The sequence below is a fragment of the Myripristis murdjan genome, chromosome 4 (assembly GCF_902150065.1).
Source record: "Myripristis murdjan chromosome 4, fMyrMur1.1, whole genome shotgun sequence".
In the NCBI taxonomy this organism is placed as follows: Eukaryota; Metazoa; Chordata; class Actinopteri; order Holocentriformes; family Holocentridae; genus Myripristis; species Myripristis murdjan.
In genome coordinates, this window is record NC_043983.1 from 17,948,396 (window position 1) to 17,969,117 (window position 20,722).

At 40.5% G+C, this 20,722-nt stretch overlaps 2 protein-coding genes across 5 annotated transcripts in view; one reads left to right on the plus strand and one right to left on the minus strand.

The window, feature by feature from the left end:
• On the minus strand, positions 1–5,773 carry cltrn (collectrin, amino acid transport regulator). 4 transcript variants are annotated; one of them, XM_030050416.1, is made up of 8 exons: positions 5,724–5,773; positions 4,895–4,988; positions 3,345–3,432; positions 2,584–2,642; positions 2,192–2,277; positions 1,610–1,726; positions 245–439; positions 1–155 (listed from the first exon to the last, which is right to left on the minus strand). In XM_030050416.1, exons 3-8 carry the CDS (start codon positions 3,409–3,411, stop codon positions 14–16), a joined length of 666 nt encoding a protein of 221 aa, XP_029906276.1. In that variant the 5' UTR covers positions 3,412–3,432; positions 4,895–4,988; positions 5,724–5,773; the 3' UTR covers positions 1–13. The 4 variants fall into 4 exon arrangements, with proteins under 4 accessions (XP_029906276.1, XP_029906277.1, XP_029906280.1 ...); XM_030050417.1 differs by lacking the exon at positions 5,724–5,773 and adding an exon at positions 5,610–5,621; XM_030050420.1 differs by lacking the exon at positions 3,345–3,432 and having other exon boundaries at positions 5,610–5,745.
• reps2 (RALBP1 associated Eps domain containing 2) overlaps positions 5,691–20,722 on the plus strand; it is a 23,065-nt gene continuing 8,033 nt past the window's right edge. The window contains exons 1-15 of the mRNA XM_030050415.1: positions 5,691–6,042; positions 11,234–11,357; positions 12,320–12,495; positions 13,430–13,538; positions 14,409–14,512; positions 14,701–14,842; positions 14,992–15,055; positions 16,533–16,701; positions 16,808–16,861; positions 16,980–17,058; positions 17,323–17,397; positions 18,204–18,252; positions 18,350–18,486; positions 18,877–18,938; positions 19,144–19,233. Coding sequence (XP_029906275.1) covers positions 5,860–6,042; positions 11,234–11,357; positions 12,320–12,495; positions 13,430–13,538; positions 14,409–14,512; positions 14,701–14,842; positions 14,992–15,055; positions 16,533–16,701; positions 16,808–16,861; positions 16,980–17,058; positions 17,323–17,397; positions 18,204–18,252; positions 18,350–18,486; positions 18,877–18,938; positions 19,144–19,233 — 1,617 coding nt within the window. The 5' untranslated portion in view covers positions 5,691–5,859. The remainder of the gene's footprint in view (positions 6,043–11,233; positions 11,358–12,319; positions 12,496–13,429; positions 13,539–14,408; positions 14,513–14,700; positions 14,843–14,991; positions 15,056–16,532; positions 16,702–16,807; positions 16,862–16,979; positions 17,059–17,322; positions 17,398–18,203; positions 18,253–18,349; positions 18,487–18,876; positions 18,939–19,143; positions 19,234–20,722) is intronic.

Below are 20,722 nucleotides of genomic sequence, written 5' to 3' on the forward strand. Positions count from 1 at the left end.
TTTTTTTTTTTTTTTACATTTTTGTAAGCCGCTCATCATCTGGGAATGCTCTGTTATAAACACCATCCAGGTCCTCACATGCGATGCCATTCTCCACCGCTTTGTCCTGTGCCTCCTCTTCATCATTCTCATCTTCTGTGAGTCCCTTCTTTTTGCTATAAAATAATTCAGAATGACCAGGATTTAGTCATCTCATGTATTTACAAAATGAATTGATGTACTGCAGCTAAAATCACTCGCATACCGTCTCTTTTGCAGCACAGTAGACACAAGCAGACCGATAATGCCAGCGCAGACAGCACCCATGACCACCCCGAACACAATGAGCCATGGAGGGGTGGCAGGGTTGACTGGTGCCGCGTAGGTGGGAGGGATGCCGATAAACTCCAGGGTGCTATCTGTCAGCAGAAAGGCGCTGTTGATGCGATGCCTGGACATTCTGTTGGACAGATAACAGCTTGAGATTCAGTGTGCACTTTATTGTGCAAGGGCCTCAAGAGCTGATTTACATCCAGTCAGCAGAACTACACAGTAATAGTTTTTACAATGGATTGTTGGCCATACTGTTGGCATTTTGAGAATTAGTGCATTGAGTTTTTATAAATAAATAAAATTCTTACCCTTCCTGATAACTGACAGGATGAAACTTTTTTTTTTTTTAGCTGTTGTTTCCTATTCATCAACCATATGAAATGCCATAATTTATCCAAGTATTTGTACACATCTCTCAGTTGGTTTTCTTTTTCTAAACCTATGCATATCCTTTGTAACATGTGTAATGACTTTTTGTTAGGTTGCAGTAAGTGTATTTTCTTTTCCTTTAAAGGAGCTGCCAGAGGATATCAAAAACGGAAAAGAGATGAAGGGCAATCATCCAGTCTGTGTCTTCTTTATTCATATCTCTGGCTGTCTGGGTGGATATGGTGGCAGGTGATGAGGAAAAGTGAGAAAACATGTGTCAATAATATACGATGTTCTGATGTAAAAAATAAATAAGTGAATAAACGAATAAAAAAATACATGGAAATAGTGTACATTATCTTCATCATCCGCAATCTGATGTGCCAAAGTACAATAAGTACTCCAAGATTTAATGCTGATACCATATCTTACATACAGCCACCGCAGAAGTCCCATGTTGTTGCTGTATATGATGCATGAGTGTCACTGATGCTTTGTGGCACCATCCCTAAAGGAGGAGTAGTTTGTAACTTGTACACATACACATCAGATCAGATCATTCTACGATCTGAAGTAAGTAGTTCTCACTGCAGTGCTAATGAAGCGTTGATAAGTAATGACTTTTATCACTACGATAGCTCTGAGTACCAATAATGTAGCTCATAATTTCAGAATTAACAAGGATTTATTATATTTGGCAGCTGAAAGGTTGGATGTCGGCATGTGGGCAGCAGGGTTGCACAGAGAGTGGGAAGCCGGCCCTTCAGAGAAAACCCATCTGCGCTGCTGAAATGCCCTTGAGCAAGGTGCTGACACCCTGCCAGCCTCAAAAGCTGCTGCTCTGAAGCTGACACTGCGGTCTGACCTCCCTGTGGTAAGAGGCAATGGCAAACAGAAAGAGTATTTCATAAAATATCATCATCATTACCTTATGGCGTTCTCCACATCTGCCTTATCAATTAGCTGTGAGGCGTTCTGAGGAGACACCACCACAAACCAAAAGGACACCCGCGGAGTCTCGTCACACACAAGGATGCTGGACACACTGGTTAAGTTCGACAGCACAATAAACACCAAGTCAGTATTGTAACATCTTAACAAAGTGTCACTGGTTTACTTAGGGTTAAGGAAAGACAATATACTCAGAGTCAGAAATACTTTATTGATCCCTGAGGGGGATACTGTGTCAGCGGCTGTTGCTCAGATTCTTGAAAGAAAATATATATAAGCTCAAGGGAAATTATAAGAAATAGAAAAGGAAAATAAGAAATATAAAAAAAAAATGTGCATTAGAAATTTGTTTTTTAAAAGTGCATTATGTAAAAGTATGTGCAGTAATCCTACAATAATTTTACAACAATAAATACACAGATAAGAAAATGAGTATATGTAAAAAGTATACCAATATATACACTGTTGGTATACGAAAACTATACCAATATAAAAAGTATACCAATATATACACTGGGTTTTGTATTATTGTGCCTATTTTTTAAACACATTTTCTTACTTGAAATCCTCTCTGTTGAAGTATCTCCTCATGGCAAAGGCCAGAGTTGCTCGAAACAGGAACATTTCATTTTCGTTCCATTCATACTGTAACATCAGAATAGACCATCATGTAATTACATGCTGTTTGAGGTGAGGACCTTTAAGGCTGCATGATCACCAGCTGGACCTTGTCCTCATAATAAGTAATCGTGCTCACTCAGTCATCACTTCAAAACAAATTCTAGGAAATACTCGACACGTACTACTTTTTTTTTTTTTTAACAAGAAATGACATGTCCAATTACATCTGGATAAAATAGTTAAGACTTCAAATGTAAACAATGATTTGTGACGTACTGTTTTGATCTTTTTTTTCTTTCAACTTGATAAACATTTAGATAAGATACATACAGCTTCGTCTCCCAAGGCAGTTTTGATGCTGATTCGGACTTTGTAGCCATCTGAAGTATCTGTGAAAATGAGACATCACTGATTGCCTGAAAAGTTTCATGAATTTGTGTCACATATCTCAAACAAAGGGCAACATGCAGTTGTATGGCACTGCTGGAAAGCGTCCAGGCGGTATTGACTGAGAACTGGCGAAGGGTGTGCATTTAGATTGTGCTCGCTCAACACAAAGACTGTTCCAGCTGTTAAACGTGAGTTACTGTGAGGAGAACAAATCAGAATGTATTCAAAGCTGTTTTCTGCTGCAGTGAAAATTTGTCTCCAATTGGTTTTAACTTTTGAGTGTCAGCTGTGCCTTGCTGTGCTGCAGAGTCGACCATGTAGACCTCCAAATATGCTTTTTAGGATCTCATCTTTATTCTAATGGAAGGCAGTCTAATGAGGATATGATTGGAGTTATGTAGCAGATTTCATTTTGTTCTGATTAAAAGACTGTCAGCTGCATTTCACATTAGTTGGAGTTGAAAAACAGCATGCAGTTTAACAGTATTGGCTTTACTGTAGCCATCAAGCGACATGTTTCCTGAAACTATGTTGAACGTCAGATTAAATACTGTATAGTGGCAGAAATACACTTTGGTTAAAGTACAAATAAAACACATAAAGCCAAATGCGTACAAGCGTATAATTTTTAAGTGACTAACATTGGGAAGAAAGTTTCCCTGTGTCGAAAAGGGCTTAACAAAGTACCAAGGATCACTTACCTTTCAAACAGAGCGGTTCTGACAAGGCAGATGCCAAGCAGAGCAGAAACAAGGTCTTCCCCAACATCGCCACTTATTAATACAAGAACTGAAACAACATGAAACCACAGCAACTCAACTCAAAGTCCCAATCGACAGGAATCGGAAGAGGTCAGCTTCAGGTGATGAAACCTGGGTTTAATGGTTAAGCTGGGACACACCTGGACTAACTTGTCCTATTGAAAATGGCCCCAGAATCGTCAAAGAGCCAGCTTTCCCTCACTGGAGGACCAGCACAGCATGGAAACAGTAAAGTGGGCGCTGCAGTGAAAATGCTTTTGTTTGTTCAAGCCTCTAAGGAGCCAGATAGGTTTGAGAGGCAGACCTCTCGCAGAAAAAACACACTGGCCTGGTGTGCTGTTGTTTACTCAGTGGTGTACAGTATGTGAGAACTGTTTGGCGTGCCAGGCACTTTTATGGAGATTAGCAACATCTTTTGCTTTAAGAAAGCAGAAACACAGATAGTATCAAACCAGCTATTCAAGCTGGGGAACAGATACAGACTCATATCAGCATTTAATAAAGATATACACATAGCAGCAGTTATATTTTCCCCGAAATGTAGAGAGAAAAAGCGTCATTTAATATAGAGGTTACAGGATGGTGATTTGTTGTTCAGCTTTTAACATTTCATGCTTGTGATTTGTCCTATACATCACATAATGAGGGCTTTACACTTGATACAAAATTACAAGTTAAAAGTTAAAAGTCATAGTCATAAAGTGATCAAAAGGAGCAGGTCATAAAGTGCATCTTAACATTTAGACCATGTTATGTTTAATCATCCTTCCGCCCAACAAATATATTCACAATGTGGATAATTTTTGTATTACAGCCCTCTACGTTAATGTTTGTTAGAGTTTTACTTGGAACATTATCTTGGGCTAACGCGGTGTGGGCAACCAATTTACTGTGGGAGATTTAGCTGACATCATTCAATGATTTACTTCCATCACATCAGTACTTTTTAACAAATGTACACACAATGTGGTTAATTTTTTAACCGCTGCAGTTTGTGGGCTGCCTATATCAGTATTGATGAAAAAGGTTCCCACTTTCTCAAGGCAAGGCCAGGGGCTACACGTTCGCTTTTTATGCGTCTCTCCTGCTGACCTGAAATAGTTTGATTTTATGTATTGGATAGATCCACTTAAAATCCAGATCACAGCCAGGATCATAAAATTGTGCTCTTCTGGTAAATGACCTTGTGCTCTCATAAAAAGTCATAATTGTTTTCCATTAAACAGGCAACACCCATGAGGACTGATACAGCCTGAAAACATTTTGCTGAGATTTACAGGCCGGTTGAGCCATTTCCTCTGACAAATGGTACGCCATGCTTGTTTAGTATGTAAAAATGTACTGTGTGGCTGCCCTTGGCTGTAGTGGAAAAAAAATATATTGTGTTGAATATTTTCTCATTAGACATTTGGTTGTTTAGGAAACTACAATGGAAAATCTGATACAAACATCAACCAGCTTTTAGCCAAACCTGAAACTGTCTGACTTACCACTGCAGATGCTTTCCTCAACAGTGGATGGCAGTAGAGGCATTGTGGGTACATCTGGTGCTTAGAACCCTGGAGTGTTTTGCTTCCAGAAGCCCTAATTTGGATTTGACCAAGTAGAAAGAACAGGTTATTAGTCAGTGTATGAACTACATTCATGGTTTCTGACATACTCCGACCTTAAAAAAGAAAAAAAAAAATCTCAAAAACTATGTGGGACTCATTCATCCACAACCTTCTCCTCTTGATGGGCTGTCATCCAGTGTTGACTCTATCATGTGCAATTGAAATAAAATAAAATCTGCTCATGCAAACACAGCTTTTGGTTTAGTTTAGTTTAGTTTTTTTTAACTGAAAATAGTAAATTAATGCAGGGGATCACTTGCTGAGGAGGGTTACAAGGGCTCTCCAGTAACATGACAGATTTATTTGTTTGTTTGATTGTTTGTTTATTTGTTTGTTTATTAATTTATTATTTCATTGTTTATTAGTAAGTGCTGAACAGTTGTAGGATGATGACTATACAGTTTACTGTAATCTCTGTAAGAGATATACAGTCCTCAGCTAATTCACAAAATAATTATAAAACTAATAGTACAAATCTTATCAGGTGGTGGTTGGTGGAGTCACACGATAAAGACAAAAGATGTGAGGGCCTTTGTGATGAAAAACTTTGGGAGGTGTGACTGTTTGACTGGACAATAGAGAGAAGACTCACCGCCTTAAAGCTCTGTTCTAGCGCCCCCACAAGGCGCAGGGTGGTAAATGCTACAATCAGCCATAATAGGCAGTAGTGGAAGAGCCGAGCAGGCAATCCTCACAGAGAACGTACTTGTCGGTGGTGATTGTGTCCTCCCCTTGCCAATCCCTCATCGGACTAACAAGAGACGGTGGTGGTCAGGAGGGGGGATGCGGGGATTTGTTTGGTCGTGCGGTGCCACCGGTAAATCCATGGTGTCAGCCTAGAAATGGACCAGGAATCCGCCGGTGTGGCGTCTAGAGGGAGTTTCATTCCCCTGAATGAGAATGAACAGAGATATTACTCAGGTCTCCATAAACTGTGCCAAGCTGACACTTCAGGAAAACTATCGGCCAGCAAAGTGGGCGAGCTGTTCAAGGCGTCTCAGCTGCCTCCTGAATCCTTGCATCAAGTGAGTATCGCTGCCTATCGCACATCTGCGCTTGCTTGGACATCACATGTATCAAGTGTGAACTGCGGCTGTACTGAACCTCTGTGATCTGCAGGAGGCTGACTGGGATTTCAATTAACAGCCTGCCGTCACCACCGTATGATAATGTGCCAAGTCATAAATAATTTCTCCTTGGTGTATTAGCTTTGTGGTGGTGCGTGAAAGGTGTGTGCATGTGTGTGTGTATCACAGATTTTACGCACAGCCCACCCCTCCACCCCCCTGTCCTCGGTCACACAGTAACGGGCACTCCTTCTACTTAGCTGTACCTCTGTCTTTGTCAGCCCTCACAAGTACTGTACAGCCCACTTTTACCCCAGTTCCTGGCGTTTTTTGAGGTTTAGCAGAGGAAGGGCTCATTTTATGGTTAGATTACAGTGAAGGGTGGGTTTAAATTAGGGAGAGGGGGATGACTATAGTGGGAATATCCTCCCAAGTGTAGAGATGTGTGTGGGCGTGAGTGTGTGAAAGAAAGAGGGAGAAACCATCTCAGTTGTCCGGATCATAAACCGTTATTAAACAGGTTGATTAAAATGACTAAATAACTTATAACCAACTCCGCTATTTCAGAGGAGCTTATTTACTTTCAATACTAGACAGGAGGCAGTGAGCAGGCGCACTTTTCAAGTGTCAAGTTGTGTGTCAAGTTGTTGATGTGCCTACCTGCCACCAAAGTCAGATATACAGAATGCCTTGTGTCTCAAGGTCCCACCCACACATTTACTCACTGAAGCCTTCAAAATCCTGTCATACAAGTCTGGGAATCTGATTCAAGCCTGCCAAAACAACAATACGCGAGACAACAGGGAGAGTCCTCTGTTTTCTGTTAGACACCCAGGGTTGAATGGCTGAACAGCCCCTGTCTGTCTGCATGTTGTGATTTTTATTTTCCTGGGATGATGGCAGCAAAACATTTGAAGCTGTAGCGTTAAAATATTTTCCACTGGTTCCAGCACAGAGCTAATGTGTTGGAGGCCTTCAGTACAAATGCTGTCCCGTCACAGAGCTAAAACTGCAATTTTCCAGCAGCACATTTCACAGCAGGTAGTGGCCCCGTTCACGCCACACACTGTCACAAGGGGGTCCACTCCCAGCGATAGCAGCCTATTGTGTCTCTGTGTGGTGTCAGGAAGTTTGGCATTGAGCTCTGCTTCCTTCCCATCCGGCCTGGAGTCCCGCCATAGCATGGAGGTGATTGACACCCGGCCTTTTGAGCGCTGCTAGGTCCTGCTGCAGGATGCCTGCAGGATCACTTCTGGACTCAGCACTGACTTTTAGGCCATTTATGTCACACGCTGTCAGAGAGTCATAAATATTGTGTTTCCGTCAGGTTATATGATGAGTTAGCAGTTTGGTTATGATTTGGTTGGGCCTCTGCCACTTTTTGGTTCACGGTGTAGGATGAATGAGTCAGGATTTGGTTTCAGAGGGTGTTTGAAAACAGACAGGATTTAGTTGTGAAGTTCAAATTGTCATTACAGAGCTCAGCACTTCTGTCATAGTCTGTTTGTCCTTGAATCTTTCTGTGCTGACCATTTCTGTATAGGCACTAGGACCAACAGATAAATCCACCACTCTTCTCTAATACCTATTACTGATTCACTTTGGGAGATTATCAGAGCTACTGAAAATTGGTTTGTTTCCTTGGTGGCACATGAACATGTCAAAGGGGATTTTTACCAATATCCTTACAGGCAAAATATAGGGAGTAGGATTAGGATTTTATTAGAATCCCCATTAGCTGATGCAGAACATCAGCTATTTGTCCTGGGGTCCACACAAAACACAAAAGCATGACAACAGATAAGACACTTGCAGACAAAACATCTACATGAAATTAAAATCAGAAAAGCATGACTAATATTCTGTCTTGCAAACATATTACTATACATGTTCTTATTCATATAGACTTATGTATAGTAATATAAACTGAATTCATAAGCACTGAATATACAAACAAAGTGTAATCCTACACCATGTTCATATACATATTAATTGTCCTGTTAAAAAATGTGTTGACAGGTGTAGGGCTATTAGGTGTTGCTTCAGTTGTTTTTTTAAAGCTTGTTCGGGAGTGTTGACACAAACTGTCATGTTTAAATTTTTTTCTCTTGTTGATTTTATTTTGTTTGTTCACCAACAGATGAAATTCTGCAGGAGCCTGTGAAAGGACATGAAGATTAGGAATTAGATTTGAAATATCAGATGTGATGTTGAAACGTCTGGCCTGTGTTTAGGGTAAATATGTATTTACAGCGTGGCACTCCTCGCCATCGGGCTGTCGCTGCTCTCTGTGAACAGTCTTGCGACAAAAGGAAGCTCTTACGCAGCTTCCCTCATGTTAGTCTGCAATGAAATCAATTGCTATGGTGATTACATGTGCTTGGAGCACAGAGTTTTAGTCATCCTGTCACTGACTGAGATTCCCTGCCAACAGATCAATATAACTTTACCATCAAAATTTGTAAACAGCCTTTTTCAAAATAGTTGACTCAGCTCCTTCTCTGTGTTGCAGATCTCTACAGTGTATGAAAATTTGTTGTTGCTGTTTTTTATCACTACATTTGCTTTGAATCTGGATTGGAAATTATTTTTGTCCATACTAACTCATGCTGAAAGATTTGAAAATCTCTTTTCCAGTCAGTCTATTCAAAGCTTGATTCATGAAATCCACATCGTCAGCCAGGGCAAAAAAAGGCACATACATGTCTCTGATTTTCCAGACTGAAGTTTAAGTCATTGATATATTTTTGTGCTGCTGCCACATCAGTGCACAGTAACAAGCTTGGGAGCATGTAATGATGTGTTGCTCAGGAACCTGTCTGGGTGTGGCCCCACAAGTGACAGAGATCTAGTGGTCAGATGCAGGTCTGGTAGTGACTCAGAGTGTTAACAGCAAATCTATATTGACACAAAATGCACACTGATCTTGGTTGCCTGGGTCATGCTGTTCCTTGTGTTTTTTTTGTTTGTTTGTTTGTTTTTTCATCTTTTCACAAGTGATACTGAATCTGCTAAACACAAAGTACTGTGTATGGTTTCACACAGGAGTTATAATTTAGCCTATTTGTCATTCTGTATGATTTCATAGTTTTTGAGCTATCATGCATAATAGGGGGAAGATATGGATGTCTGTCATCTGCTGTGCATCTAGTCTGAAGCAAAGTAAAATAAAAGAAGATAAAGAATCTCATACGCAGTGTTGCTCAGATGTGCCACGTAACCAGCAGCCTAATTAAATTTTCGTATATAAAACCCCATGGTTACCATTCAAATTAGATTTTCCTCCTTCATGTTGTCAACAGGGTATATGATTCATTACTTTGAGAAATGTAACACCAGTGATGACGATATATGCAGAGGTGTTTTTGGCATTTTCCCATCTTCTTAAAATAACCATCCCCTTCAGGCTATACATCTGACTTTCCTGTCTGGTTACCCGAGGCATTCACTCCTGAAATAACCCCTGCTGTCTCTGCCCTGCGACCTCAAGTACACTCACCTACTGTAGACACGAGCTGTATCGCCTCCTCAGCCTGTCAACGCACAGTAGTTGTTTGGATTCTCCTTTCTCTCTGAAAGCTGCTGGGTGAATACAATGCAGGTCAAGCAGAAATAATTTGTCATAAAGCGATATGACCCTCCCACCCGCCCCCCACCCTCATTAGACAATAGATATATTAACGGCACTGCTGTCATTCTGTATCACTCTCTTGGCATTTCTTCCTCCGCACATACCAGCAAATGTTCCCCTCTAAGCCTGTCGCACCCCTGCGACAACAAAACCTTCCTTACATATGCATATGTTGCTTTGTGCAATATTCCACTGCACTGTATAGTACTTTGTTTTTGCATGAACTGGACTCAAATTCTTGGATCTTGAGTGTTTATTGAAAGTGTTAATCCATTTTAATCCTTTGTTGCCACAAGAAGAGTGCAATGTTTTCTCTATTTGATGGTCTGTCGTCCTGCAGGCGCCCCAGCCACCTTTAGACAAAAAAAGAGTCCCGCTCAGGGCCGCTGATTTGAACAACATTGTCTCTTTGCTATGGAATGCTGCTGGAAATGAACATAAGTTTTAAATGGGAGCCATATTGTTTACTTACATAACAATATTTGTGTCTACTGTGCATAGCAAGGGCTGCCATAATGCGGAAGGAAGCACGTTTTGCTGACACTGGCATTGTGTTCCTTATTGAATGGTTTTAATTATTATAGTTACGTTTTGAGGGATTAGCTTTCCAATATAATTGAAAAGTGAATGAAAAGTGTTTTTCCGCTGTAAATTTAGGTCCACACTCTCTCTCTCAGATATAGTAAACATGATAAACATTCAAAAATTCAGCTCAGTTGCCTGGCTACAGTGAGACTTGCAGCAGCTGCAGAGTTATAATGGCTGAAGTTTAGAAAGTTCATTCAGATCTACATTGCTGCTCCAATATTGCGTACTCATTGTGCTGTATTTTTTTTTTTATTTTTTTTTTTTTTGCATCGTGATCTACTTCTCTTGGCATTAACGCTTCAGTGACAAAGAGGGATTAGAGTTACCCAGGGTTCCTTTGTTTTAGCAGTGTATTAAACAGCGGCCCGTGCTTTGGGTCACGAGGAGGCTGGTCTTTACTCTCTTTATCCACTTTCAAAGATAGAAAGTGAACTTGCAATTCAAAACATTAGACTCAGGTATATAGAACATGTGTGTGTCTATGGAGGTTTTCCTGCAGCTGTATTTTGTGGAAGTCCTCTTTAATTGTCTCTCATAATCGTAATCTTCTTTGCTCCCAAAAGCTGCTCCCAAAGCTGTCATTGTACCTCTAATCAAAAGAGGTCTGCTACAGGATAAACAGATCCTACTGTGCTGCTTATCCCCCTCATTCTGTATCTCCTGTTCGGTTTAGTTGAGCCCATCATTTAGCTGTACACATTATTTGATGCAGCATATGAAAATCATGCATATACCTAGTCTGCCCCTTGCTAGAACATCTACTGCTTTACCTGAAAACAGGAAGCTTAATACTGTATTTCAATGAGCTCTTACTCGTTCTGAACTTACAAACTCTGGAAACCAAATTGTGACTGAATCAGCCTGTCCAAAAACAGGAAAGCAGCCTTCTGACTGGCGTGGAAATTATTCTGAACTTTATCTCTCCTTCAGATAACCGAGGTGTGCGGAGCCAAGCGGCTGGGTTACTTTGGTACAGCTCAGTTCTACGTGGCCCTGAAGCTGCTGGCTGCTGCTCAGTCTGGTCTGCCCATCCGCCTGGAGAGTGTAACGGCCAGTAAGTCTGCTGTTCAGGGCGGAGGCGTCTTGTGAGAGCAAAAGGGGATCAAGAGATTATCTTAACATGCCTGGATTTAGTCTAATCTGGATAAAGGGGGAGTCGCGTGGAAAGGGCTAAGTGGGTTTGCCCTGATTACAAGTGCACACAATCAGTCACACCCCGACCAATGAGAAAATCTGTTTTGTACATAGTTTGGCACATGATAGCTCAGTGGATTACTGCAACAAGTATTTTCAAAGTTTTAAACTCAGTGTAGTTCGTTTCCAGTGGTTAAGTCACTACTATCACGTAACATTTGTTAAGATGCTTATCCTGTTTAATACCTTCAGTTCCGCTGGTATCAGATTTTATTATTCAGGAAGCCACTGATCAAGCGAAACTGAAGAATCACCCCTTCCATTCACTCTATGTTATCCTTGTGTGTGTGTGTGTGTGTGTGTGTGTGTGTGTGTGTGTATAATAGTATAATAATAATAGTGTATATATATGATATAAGGACAGTTTATGTTATTTTTCATTATATAATTTCATGTTCATTTTTGTGTTTTGCTTCATTTTGTGTTTTCTTTTTCATTTAGTTAACGTGGACTGGTCATACTTTAACACTGACATGAGGAATCAGTAGAAGTGATGTGATTGAGACAGAACAATTATCTCATTTTCCAGCTCTTTTTTTAATATTGTAACAATTTTCTCTGAATTAATTTAGAGTGAAATTAATTACTCTTTTTGCTGAGCACATCTAGAGGGCCCTTAAGATCCCCTTGCCACACTAAAAAAAAAAAAAAAAAAAGATCAAAATGCCTTGAACACACACTGATATTGTTATTAAACAGCACTGGAGACTGGCATGATTAAGGCAGACTCATAGACACTGATAGCATAATGAGCAACAGTAAATAAGCATCTTAATGTCTCTGTTCTGTATTTAACACAAACTGTCTCGGGCTCCCCTGCAGATCTACCTCCACCCAGATTTGTTGGACTGAAGAATGATCCAGATATGAGGTACTCCGCCGTCCCTCAGAGTATAGACGGTCAGACAGCACAGTGTGGGACCGCAGCGGTTTCTGTCAGCTGGACTCCAGCGGACCGGAGTGCCTTCAGACATCTGGAAGCCAGTGTAGAGAAAAAGGTGGCTAAGTTATGCTGCTTCATGAGTTGCAACTTAAACTATCCACTCTTAGCTGTAACAGATCACGTTGTTGGAGTCTTTGTCTTTTTGTTAAGTTAGTAATATAAATATTAACTCTGTATTTGATCAGTGGTTTTGAGTTGTGAATAGAGTTGAGAGCCACATTGCATTCCTCAGTCTGTCCTAAAAATACACTCTGAGGCCACTATATTAAGCACACATCTCCATTTGTCTAAACAGCTCATTCCTTCAAGTCACATGAAAATGCAATAAGGATTAGGTAAGCAGGCCAGGTTGATAGGGTCAGTTATTGGTTGACTAAACAGAGTGGGCAAAATTTGTGGTTTAAGCAAATTTGGGCATTCAGTGATGAGTTGGCACCAGACGAGCCAGTTCCAGTGTCTCAGAAAGAGCTGCACTCTTGAGATTTTTTGGCACTGTAGCATTTAGAGTTTACTAAGAATGGTGCAAGGACCAAAAAACAAACAAGTCAGAAGAGAATTGCACGACTTTGTTTAAGCTGACCAAGTGTGTCTCCTCATAGCCACAGCCTGGTCTTTGTCAGATGGATGGTTCCAGGCGAATAAAGCACCTTATCACTAAGCTCATCTCAAGATTGTTCCAGGAACATGACAGTGACTTACGTTCACTACATTTACCTGCACAGTCCACAAATCTTGGCCTAATAGAGCTCTTTGGGATGAGGTGGAATAGTATTTTTGTAGCATCAATGAGGCCATGTGAGTTATGCATGGAGTAAGTGGCACTATCAACTCATCATGGACCGACATCTAGAGTAAAAAGGGGTTCCACCAGGCACTACTTAGATAAACCTAATAAAGTGGCCACTGACTGCATGTGTTTTTGGAATATGTCATCTGCATGCTGTTTTTGCGTATGCCAAATAACATGCATACTGTGTTTGTACTGAAAGGAGCCTTGGTCCCCGCCACGGTCACCATGCAGCTCACCACCTCGCTCGCCATCAGCTTACCGCAGCTACCCTTACACCATGCAGAGAAATGGGGCGGACTCACAAATGGGTAAGGCAGCTGCCAGTTACTTAACGACAGTACACACATCAAATACCTCATCTGGTTTGTTTTGCAGTTTTACTCTACAGGCCAGAGGAATAAGGAAGGCTGGATCAGAAAGGCTGTGAGAATGCCATGGCCTTATGTGCTGTGACATTCATCACCGCTGATCTTTCAAATCTCTATTCTCTTTCCTGACAGCACCAAAAACCTGTCCTCAAATTCCTGAAACTTATTCAAACATACTTTTTCAGGTGTGGTCATCTTCAGAAAGTCCCAGGTAGATAAGCAGCTTAGCTAGAGCTTTATCCATTATTTGTTTTCACCTGTTCTAATACAGCTGGGTCACTCTCGCTTCTCAACAGTTTTTGAATCATCATACAGGCCAACTTTTCATTTAATAGCTGTTTTTGAGAGATCAGTTGTCTTTATTTTTAAATCTCAATGTGTATGAAATTTACTTGTAGCAAAGTGAAAATATTTCAGCATGTTTAGGCCATTTTCATCACATCACATTTCATTTGTTTGGGGGTCTATTTGATATTGCATATTTCCTATTGATTGCCTGTGAAGTGAGTGAATGCTGCAAGGAACTAACACTCCAAGAATTGGAGGGACTGTGCATATAAATTATGATTGAATTTAAATGAAAAACATTATTTGACAGCAGTGGGTCCTCCATCCTGTCAGCCGTTCTCTGAGTTCTGTCTTCTTGCTTCCCCTCTCCAGGTGCTTTAATCTGCGAATCTTTCTCGTCTTGCTCATTCACTGAAATATTCATGTTTCACATTTTCTCACTGTGTAATTGACTGCAAATCACTGTATTTTGCCCTCAAGATTATCCTTCACCAAAGCAGTGTTTTTTTTACCATCCCTCAGTCTATGAAAGCAAACATTCAAGGCCCATAATTCAGCTGGAGCAGCACTCCTCACCCAGTAACTATGGGACCAAGCCCACTGTGGAGCACCCTGCTGTTCCTCGGGTAAAGCCAGAAAACTTTTTTGCATAGCCTTATTGTTGTGAAATTCTCTCTTGTGTCTTTGTTAAAGGCTCTATATGTGTATATGTGGATGATTGATCACAGATTCATTCTGGACAGACGTCTCTCAGTTCATAGGGGACGTGTGTGTGTAATCTATTCTCCTCCTATATTTCTGTGCATTCTCCCAGGCCCCCTCCATGGAGAGGCTGGATCAGCAGGGCGTGGTGGATGATTCTGATGACGACCCCTGGAGGATCACAGAGGAACAGCAGGAATACTACACAAACCAGTTTAAGACCCTGCAGCCCGACCTGGGGGCTCTCATCCTCGGTATGAATGCCTTCCATTAATCTTACACTGGCAGACAGGACCTTATGCGGTGATTCATGCACTGATGCTGAAAACAGTAGATGTGTTGCAAATTACAATTCAGGTATGCTGTGTTATTCTACTGCTGCATTACTCTTCACTTTTTCTAGGAACCGTTGCAAAGAATTTCTTCACAAAGTCGAAGCTTCCAATACCAGAACTTTCCCACATTTGGTGAGTGCTGATTCACTGTACTGTCCCTCTTTATTCAAGAGTCATCTTGGTCTGTGTCAGCCAAGCACCTCAGCATGCCCACTGAGTCAAACAGCATCCTCATTGTAACACCGCACAATTATACCGTCTATTCAGTCTCAAACAAATAAGTAAATTACGGATGCACTACAATGACATTTTAAACTATTTTAACATTTACTGCAAGAAAGAGGATGAGATATAGCATAGATAGAGCATATTTAATTTGAGAACCAGAGGAGTGCACTCACTTAGAGTGAAGATCTCCGCCAGGGCTATCTCCTTTTTTCCAGACTGTAGACTGGCTACAATAGGACAGTAAATGAAGGGAGAGCGGAAATAGTGATAATGTTTTTCAGTGGTTTTGAATCAAAGCAACCACAAGACACACACACACACACACACACACATACGCACACATACACACACATACACACACAAACACAAACACAAATACAAACACATGATCTCCTCCATGCTGCCACCCGGCAGAGATAACAAAATGTCTAAGGAGCAGGATCCTACTTGACCTTGAACACTGTTCTACTACTTCAATCAGCTGATGAGAGAAGTCGATCATAACCATAGTGTGGATGACACTAATAATAACTTACATGGTTCATATCGTCAGAATGTGTTTAGTTTTTATTTGTTTATGTTTGTTTTTTTTTTCACTCAGAGATGCAAAATAAAAACTGTGAAAATGTGAAGCCACTTACTACTGCCATTCCTCTAGCTCACTGGCAGCAATCTGCCACCCCCAGCTTTTCAAGCCAGTCAGAGTTTGATCTATCAGTGTTGAAACAGAATAATTGGCAGAGATGTTGGGCTAAAATTTGTGTAACCTTGCCCCTCCACCACCTACTTCTTCCCAAAATCTGCTCCCAGGTCACCTTGTGAGTTGATTTACACTTAGTGCGCCGCTCAAGGCAGTTATCAGCCTATGGGAAGCAAATCACAACATTTGCTCATGAATATTAATTACTAATAGATGGTTACTTTCGCATAGCACTAAGAACTGACGTGTGTGAGAGGAACAGGCACAGGCCTTCATAATGGGGTAAAAACAAATACATACAATTTTTATTGTTAAAACAATTACAATTGTATTAAATAGACATGCATCAACAGTAAGTGTTAAAATATGGGACCTTAACCTTCACAGTTTATTAAAATGACATCATGATTTTAGACTCCACTGTTAATAATCACAGAATATAGATACGTCTGTAGTACTGAAACATCTTATTTCATTCTGTAATTGAAAATTGTAAAGATTTGCTCTGTGATTATTATATTATATGTTATAAGATGGCAAAAGTGGATTAAAAATGTCTTTCAAATCATCATGGCAATAATCATGTTAAATAATCCAGATTATCATGACGGTCATAGTTGTATACTCCTGCTCTTAAATTCTACGGGTGTTCTTCATTTTTTTCAACTGTAATTTTTTAAGGGAGTTGAGTGATGTGGATAGAGATGGAGCTCTCACTTTCTCTGAGTTCTGCACAGCCTTTCACCTGATTGTGGCACGCAAAAATGGCTACCCTCTCCCAGAAACCCTTCCTCCAACCCTGCTGCCAGGATTTTTCAAGCAGGAAGAGGACATAGCTGGTACTCCTGAAGTAAGGGAGGCACAGTTATCCATCAATTCAATTATCCATCAATTCATTCTTCAGTTTTTGTGATCATTCTTACCTCTAACTGCAGCTCATTCAAATTGTTTTCCAGAGTGTGCAGCCTCTTATTGTCTTTGAGGATGCTGAGCCCCAACCCAGTCAGCTGGTAAACAACATCCCCAGATTATCTGATGCTTGTTCTCAATGACAAGGTAGTTTTAATGTACAGTTCCTCTTCAGTGCCTCTAGGAGGCACTAACAAGCTGCTTTTCACTGTTTTGCAGGACATGAGTGCTGCAGAGAGGCTGCAGCCAAGCTTGACCACAGCAAAGCAAGATTTGAAAGACGATTCCTGTAAACAAGGTAGTAAATAAAATAATAATTTTAAAAAAGACTAAAATAATAGCATCCACACTCTGAAAGATCAACCCATATTCCACTCATGCATTTCAGAAAATTTGCTCAGTTTTTTCATAGAAGCATGGAAAGCAAAAATGAGGGGATTTTTTAAGCACAAAAAGACATAGCATCTTTATCTAGCTTAGAAATGTATATATAATCAATCAGTTAGATCTGCATATGATAGATTGGATCTTACAGTTGTCATCTTTATTACCATCTCTGCAGACTTAACTTCAAAGAGGGTGGCAGCATCTCAAGAGAAACAAACTCTGCAAGTTGGTGCTTTTGCTGAGAGGCCAGGTGATAACAAAACTCCTCTCACATATGGAAATAAGGGAACTCCCCTCCTTCCTTTCCTTTATACACTTCATGTGTTGTGATTTTTAGTTGTCAGCATTGAGCACAAAGGAAAATGTCTTGCTTGCAGTGAGAATTCTGCAAAGTTCATGGTAATGCTGATCTTTCAAGGCTCAAGCTGAGAGGCAAAGCTCATATCTGACCTCTGTAATCAAGAGACCAAACTGATATTGGTCCACTTACAGTGAGGTGATGATGAATGCTTAGTTGAAGTTAAAGCATCCAGCTGGAGTTTATTTCATTGCAGAGTTAACAGAAAGTAATTGTGGCTTTATTGTGGTACTTTCCTCTTTGCCCACACAATGCAATTCAGCTCACTGTCATTACCACAGGGTGTCTAAGATTTCTCTTCTTTTGATTTCCTCACAGTCTTTCAGACTCTAACCCTCTTGCTTCCAGTATAATAGGAATATGAATATTTTATGGTGGATAGTCACTGTTGATGTTCCCTACAATGTACCTTCCCTGCATCTGCTCCTCATTAGTTGCCAACTACAGAAACCACTATAGACTTTTCATTCAAAAATGGTATAAACATAAAGCATATTGACATATTGTAACATAAAACTTCCAAATTGAATGCAAAAGTACCTACAACAAGTTGGTGGTTAATTAAAATAATTCTTGGGAAAATGGTACCTCACATACAGTATATATTTTCCAATAAGGAGGATGTTGCTTTAGTAGAGCTCAGGTAAAACCAAAGGTCTGATCTGCCTTTTGTGTGTTTATTTTATACCCTTTCACAGAGCCGCCTCAAGACCTGGACCCACAGCTGAAGACAAAAACGAGGCCGAGGTGAAACTCAATCCTGCTATTATGAAATGATGATATAAGTTAGCGTGATGAACTGTTCATTAACCCTGTCCGTCCTCTGTTGCAACATCATCTCCAGGTCGTACTCCAGCACCTCTATTGATGATGCAATGAAGAAGACGGAAGAGCCACCCACGCCTCCGCCTCGACCCCAGAAAACCCACTCCAGGGCCTCCTCGCTGGACCTTAACAAGCTCCTCCAGCAGGGCACTCCAGGTGCAGCTCACAGGCTCCACTAAACCGCTCTCACACCATCAGCTTTCTCACATGGCCGCTTGTAGAGCCTCCTATTGTCGTAGGACACCAAACACCTAGAGCTACGGTGCATTTTGCAACCGAGATATTGTTTTGTTTGTGACAGTTCTCCTTTATAGTATAACAGAAGGGGAACTGGAGACAGGTGCTTTCAATTGTTCAATTTGACAGATGAGAGGTTCCCATGAGGATGGAATACATACAAGTAGTGCAATTCTCTGTTTGTGATTAAGAAAATGTGGCTGGGATATTTGAGTTTTGGGAGTGAAATGTGAATCTTGAATGAACAAAGAGCAGGTACAACTACCCACACTGGTATAAAAAGCTTGGTAAATTTTGTCTGTATATTAGGGGTAAAAAGTGGATGGTTGCCGCCTCCTCCAGCCCTCCCTCCCAGACCATCAGCCACACAGGTAGGCCTTGTTTTATTACAAACCTACACGATAATTTGTCACTTTCCAGCTGGCAATCAATGTGTCAGTGGTGTCTTAGAGAACCAACTTTTATGTCACATTGTGCAGATTACAGGTCTACATCTGTTATGTGAACTCATGATGAAAGTCATGATGAAAGGGTTGTCTAGTTAGATCAGCTCTGCCCTTTTGTCCCTCTTGTCAGGTTTCTCACTTCATCACTGCACCTGAGAAAATCCCCCAAAACACAGTGCAGCAGCCAAACTTTGCTGACTTCAGTCGCTTTAGAGAACAGGTGAGCAGAAAATCTCAACATGAGTCTGTGGCTTTTTATCAGAAACATTTTCTTTTTATTTGATTTTTTTTTTTTCTTCACTGATGATTACTTACTGTTTTTCCATTTCATTTGTTCTGGTATGTGTTCATGTATGTACAGTGTTGTAAAAGAGAAATTGTTTTTGCAAAAGGGGGAAAAAAAAGAAAACATCCCAAATTGTCAGCGTTTTTCACTTGTCTATTTTCCAGCCCCCATCTCAGGTAGAGGACCATAAATATGTCATCTAGGTCATGTTTGTCAAATATATGGGTTTCTATTCTCAGACAGACACAAATGCAGAGGCTGTGACAGCAGTGTACATCAAAGCCTGTTGTGCTGTGTGCTGCATGCAAGCAAATGCATCTAGGGTTTATTTATGGCTGAGCATTTTGTCTCAACCCTTACCACGCTCACCCTCTCTTTGTCCTTGATTTGTCCTTCTTGACACTTTATTTATTTTATTTGTGTGTGATAATCCTGAATTACAATACAGAACAGTCCAGTGTGATGTTCAGTATTGATGCACATCCAAAAATTATTCCAAAATATTAAAAAGTACATAACAGTCTCCAATAAAATCAAAGCGGATTTTTTTTTTTTTTTTTTTGACCAGCTGAAAAAGTCTCTACTAATTTATATTTGAGATTTTTGATGTTATCACCACCTCCACCCACCTCTACATCAACCCCAGAAAACCACTCCAGGGCCTCCTCTCCAAACATCAAAAGTCCAACATTTCAAAAAATATATTTATTAATTACAATGAATAATTGACACTCTACTCTATGTTTAATTTCCCTTTCATAGCACATTAAAACAAAGTTGATAAATAAAGGCATAAATGCTAAATATCGATGCCTCCCCTCGTTCCAAAAAGCTGGCCTGAATGTGTTACTTTTATTTTTATTTTTTGTAACAATTTTACCACAAACGGAACAGGCATCTGCACACATAGTACCCCAAAATGTAAACTACACATGGCTATGCAAATTGAGGCAGCAGTTTTCATTTATGTGGAGAATAGCACACATGGTCCCAAATATCACAATACTCTATATTACTGAATATTGGACCAAGCCTGTAACATTGTAACACTTGTAACACCCACTCCTAAAATGTGATCCTGCCTTTAGGCACTGTTCCCTGTCGAATCCCACAGCATGTATTTCTGATTAAAGCCTACTCATCCTGCAGTGTTATTTTACAGCCTCACAGAGGGAGCGGAGGGAGCGCTTTATCCCGTTTTGTCAACCCCGCCCAGTCTTGTCTCCATGTCTCAACCTCTGGCAGCGAGTTGTGTTGTTAAAACCGATACCTTAATGAAATACACTTGTCATTCTCAGCCCTTCCTTTGTAATTCCAAGTCTTCCAGGACCTTTTTTTTCATAAAACTTGTTTATAGAAAACAGATTTCACGGTTGAATGTAGACCCACTGATATCTTTTTTTTTTCTTCCCATGATTTCTGC

Excerpts from the sequence above, each read along its gene's own strand:
- cltrn (XM_030050416.1), bottom strand. The coding sequence starts at position 3,411 with ATGTTGGGGAAGACCTTGTTTCTGCTCTGCTTGGCATCTGCCTTGTCA. Across the intron at positions 2,643-3,344 it reads AGAACCGCTCTGTTTGAAAG|ATACTTCAGATGGCTACAAA; the intron begins GTAAGTGATCCT and ends TCATTTTCACAG. Across the intron at positions 156-244 it reads ACTGTGCTGCAAAAGAGACG|CAAAAAGAAGGGACTCACAG; the intron begins GTATGCGAGTGA and ends ATTATTTTATAG.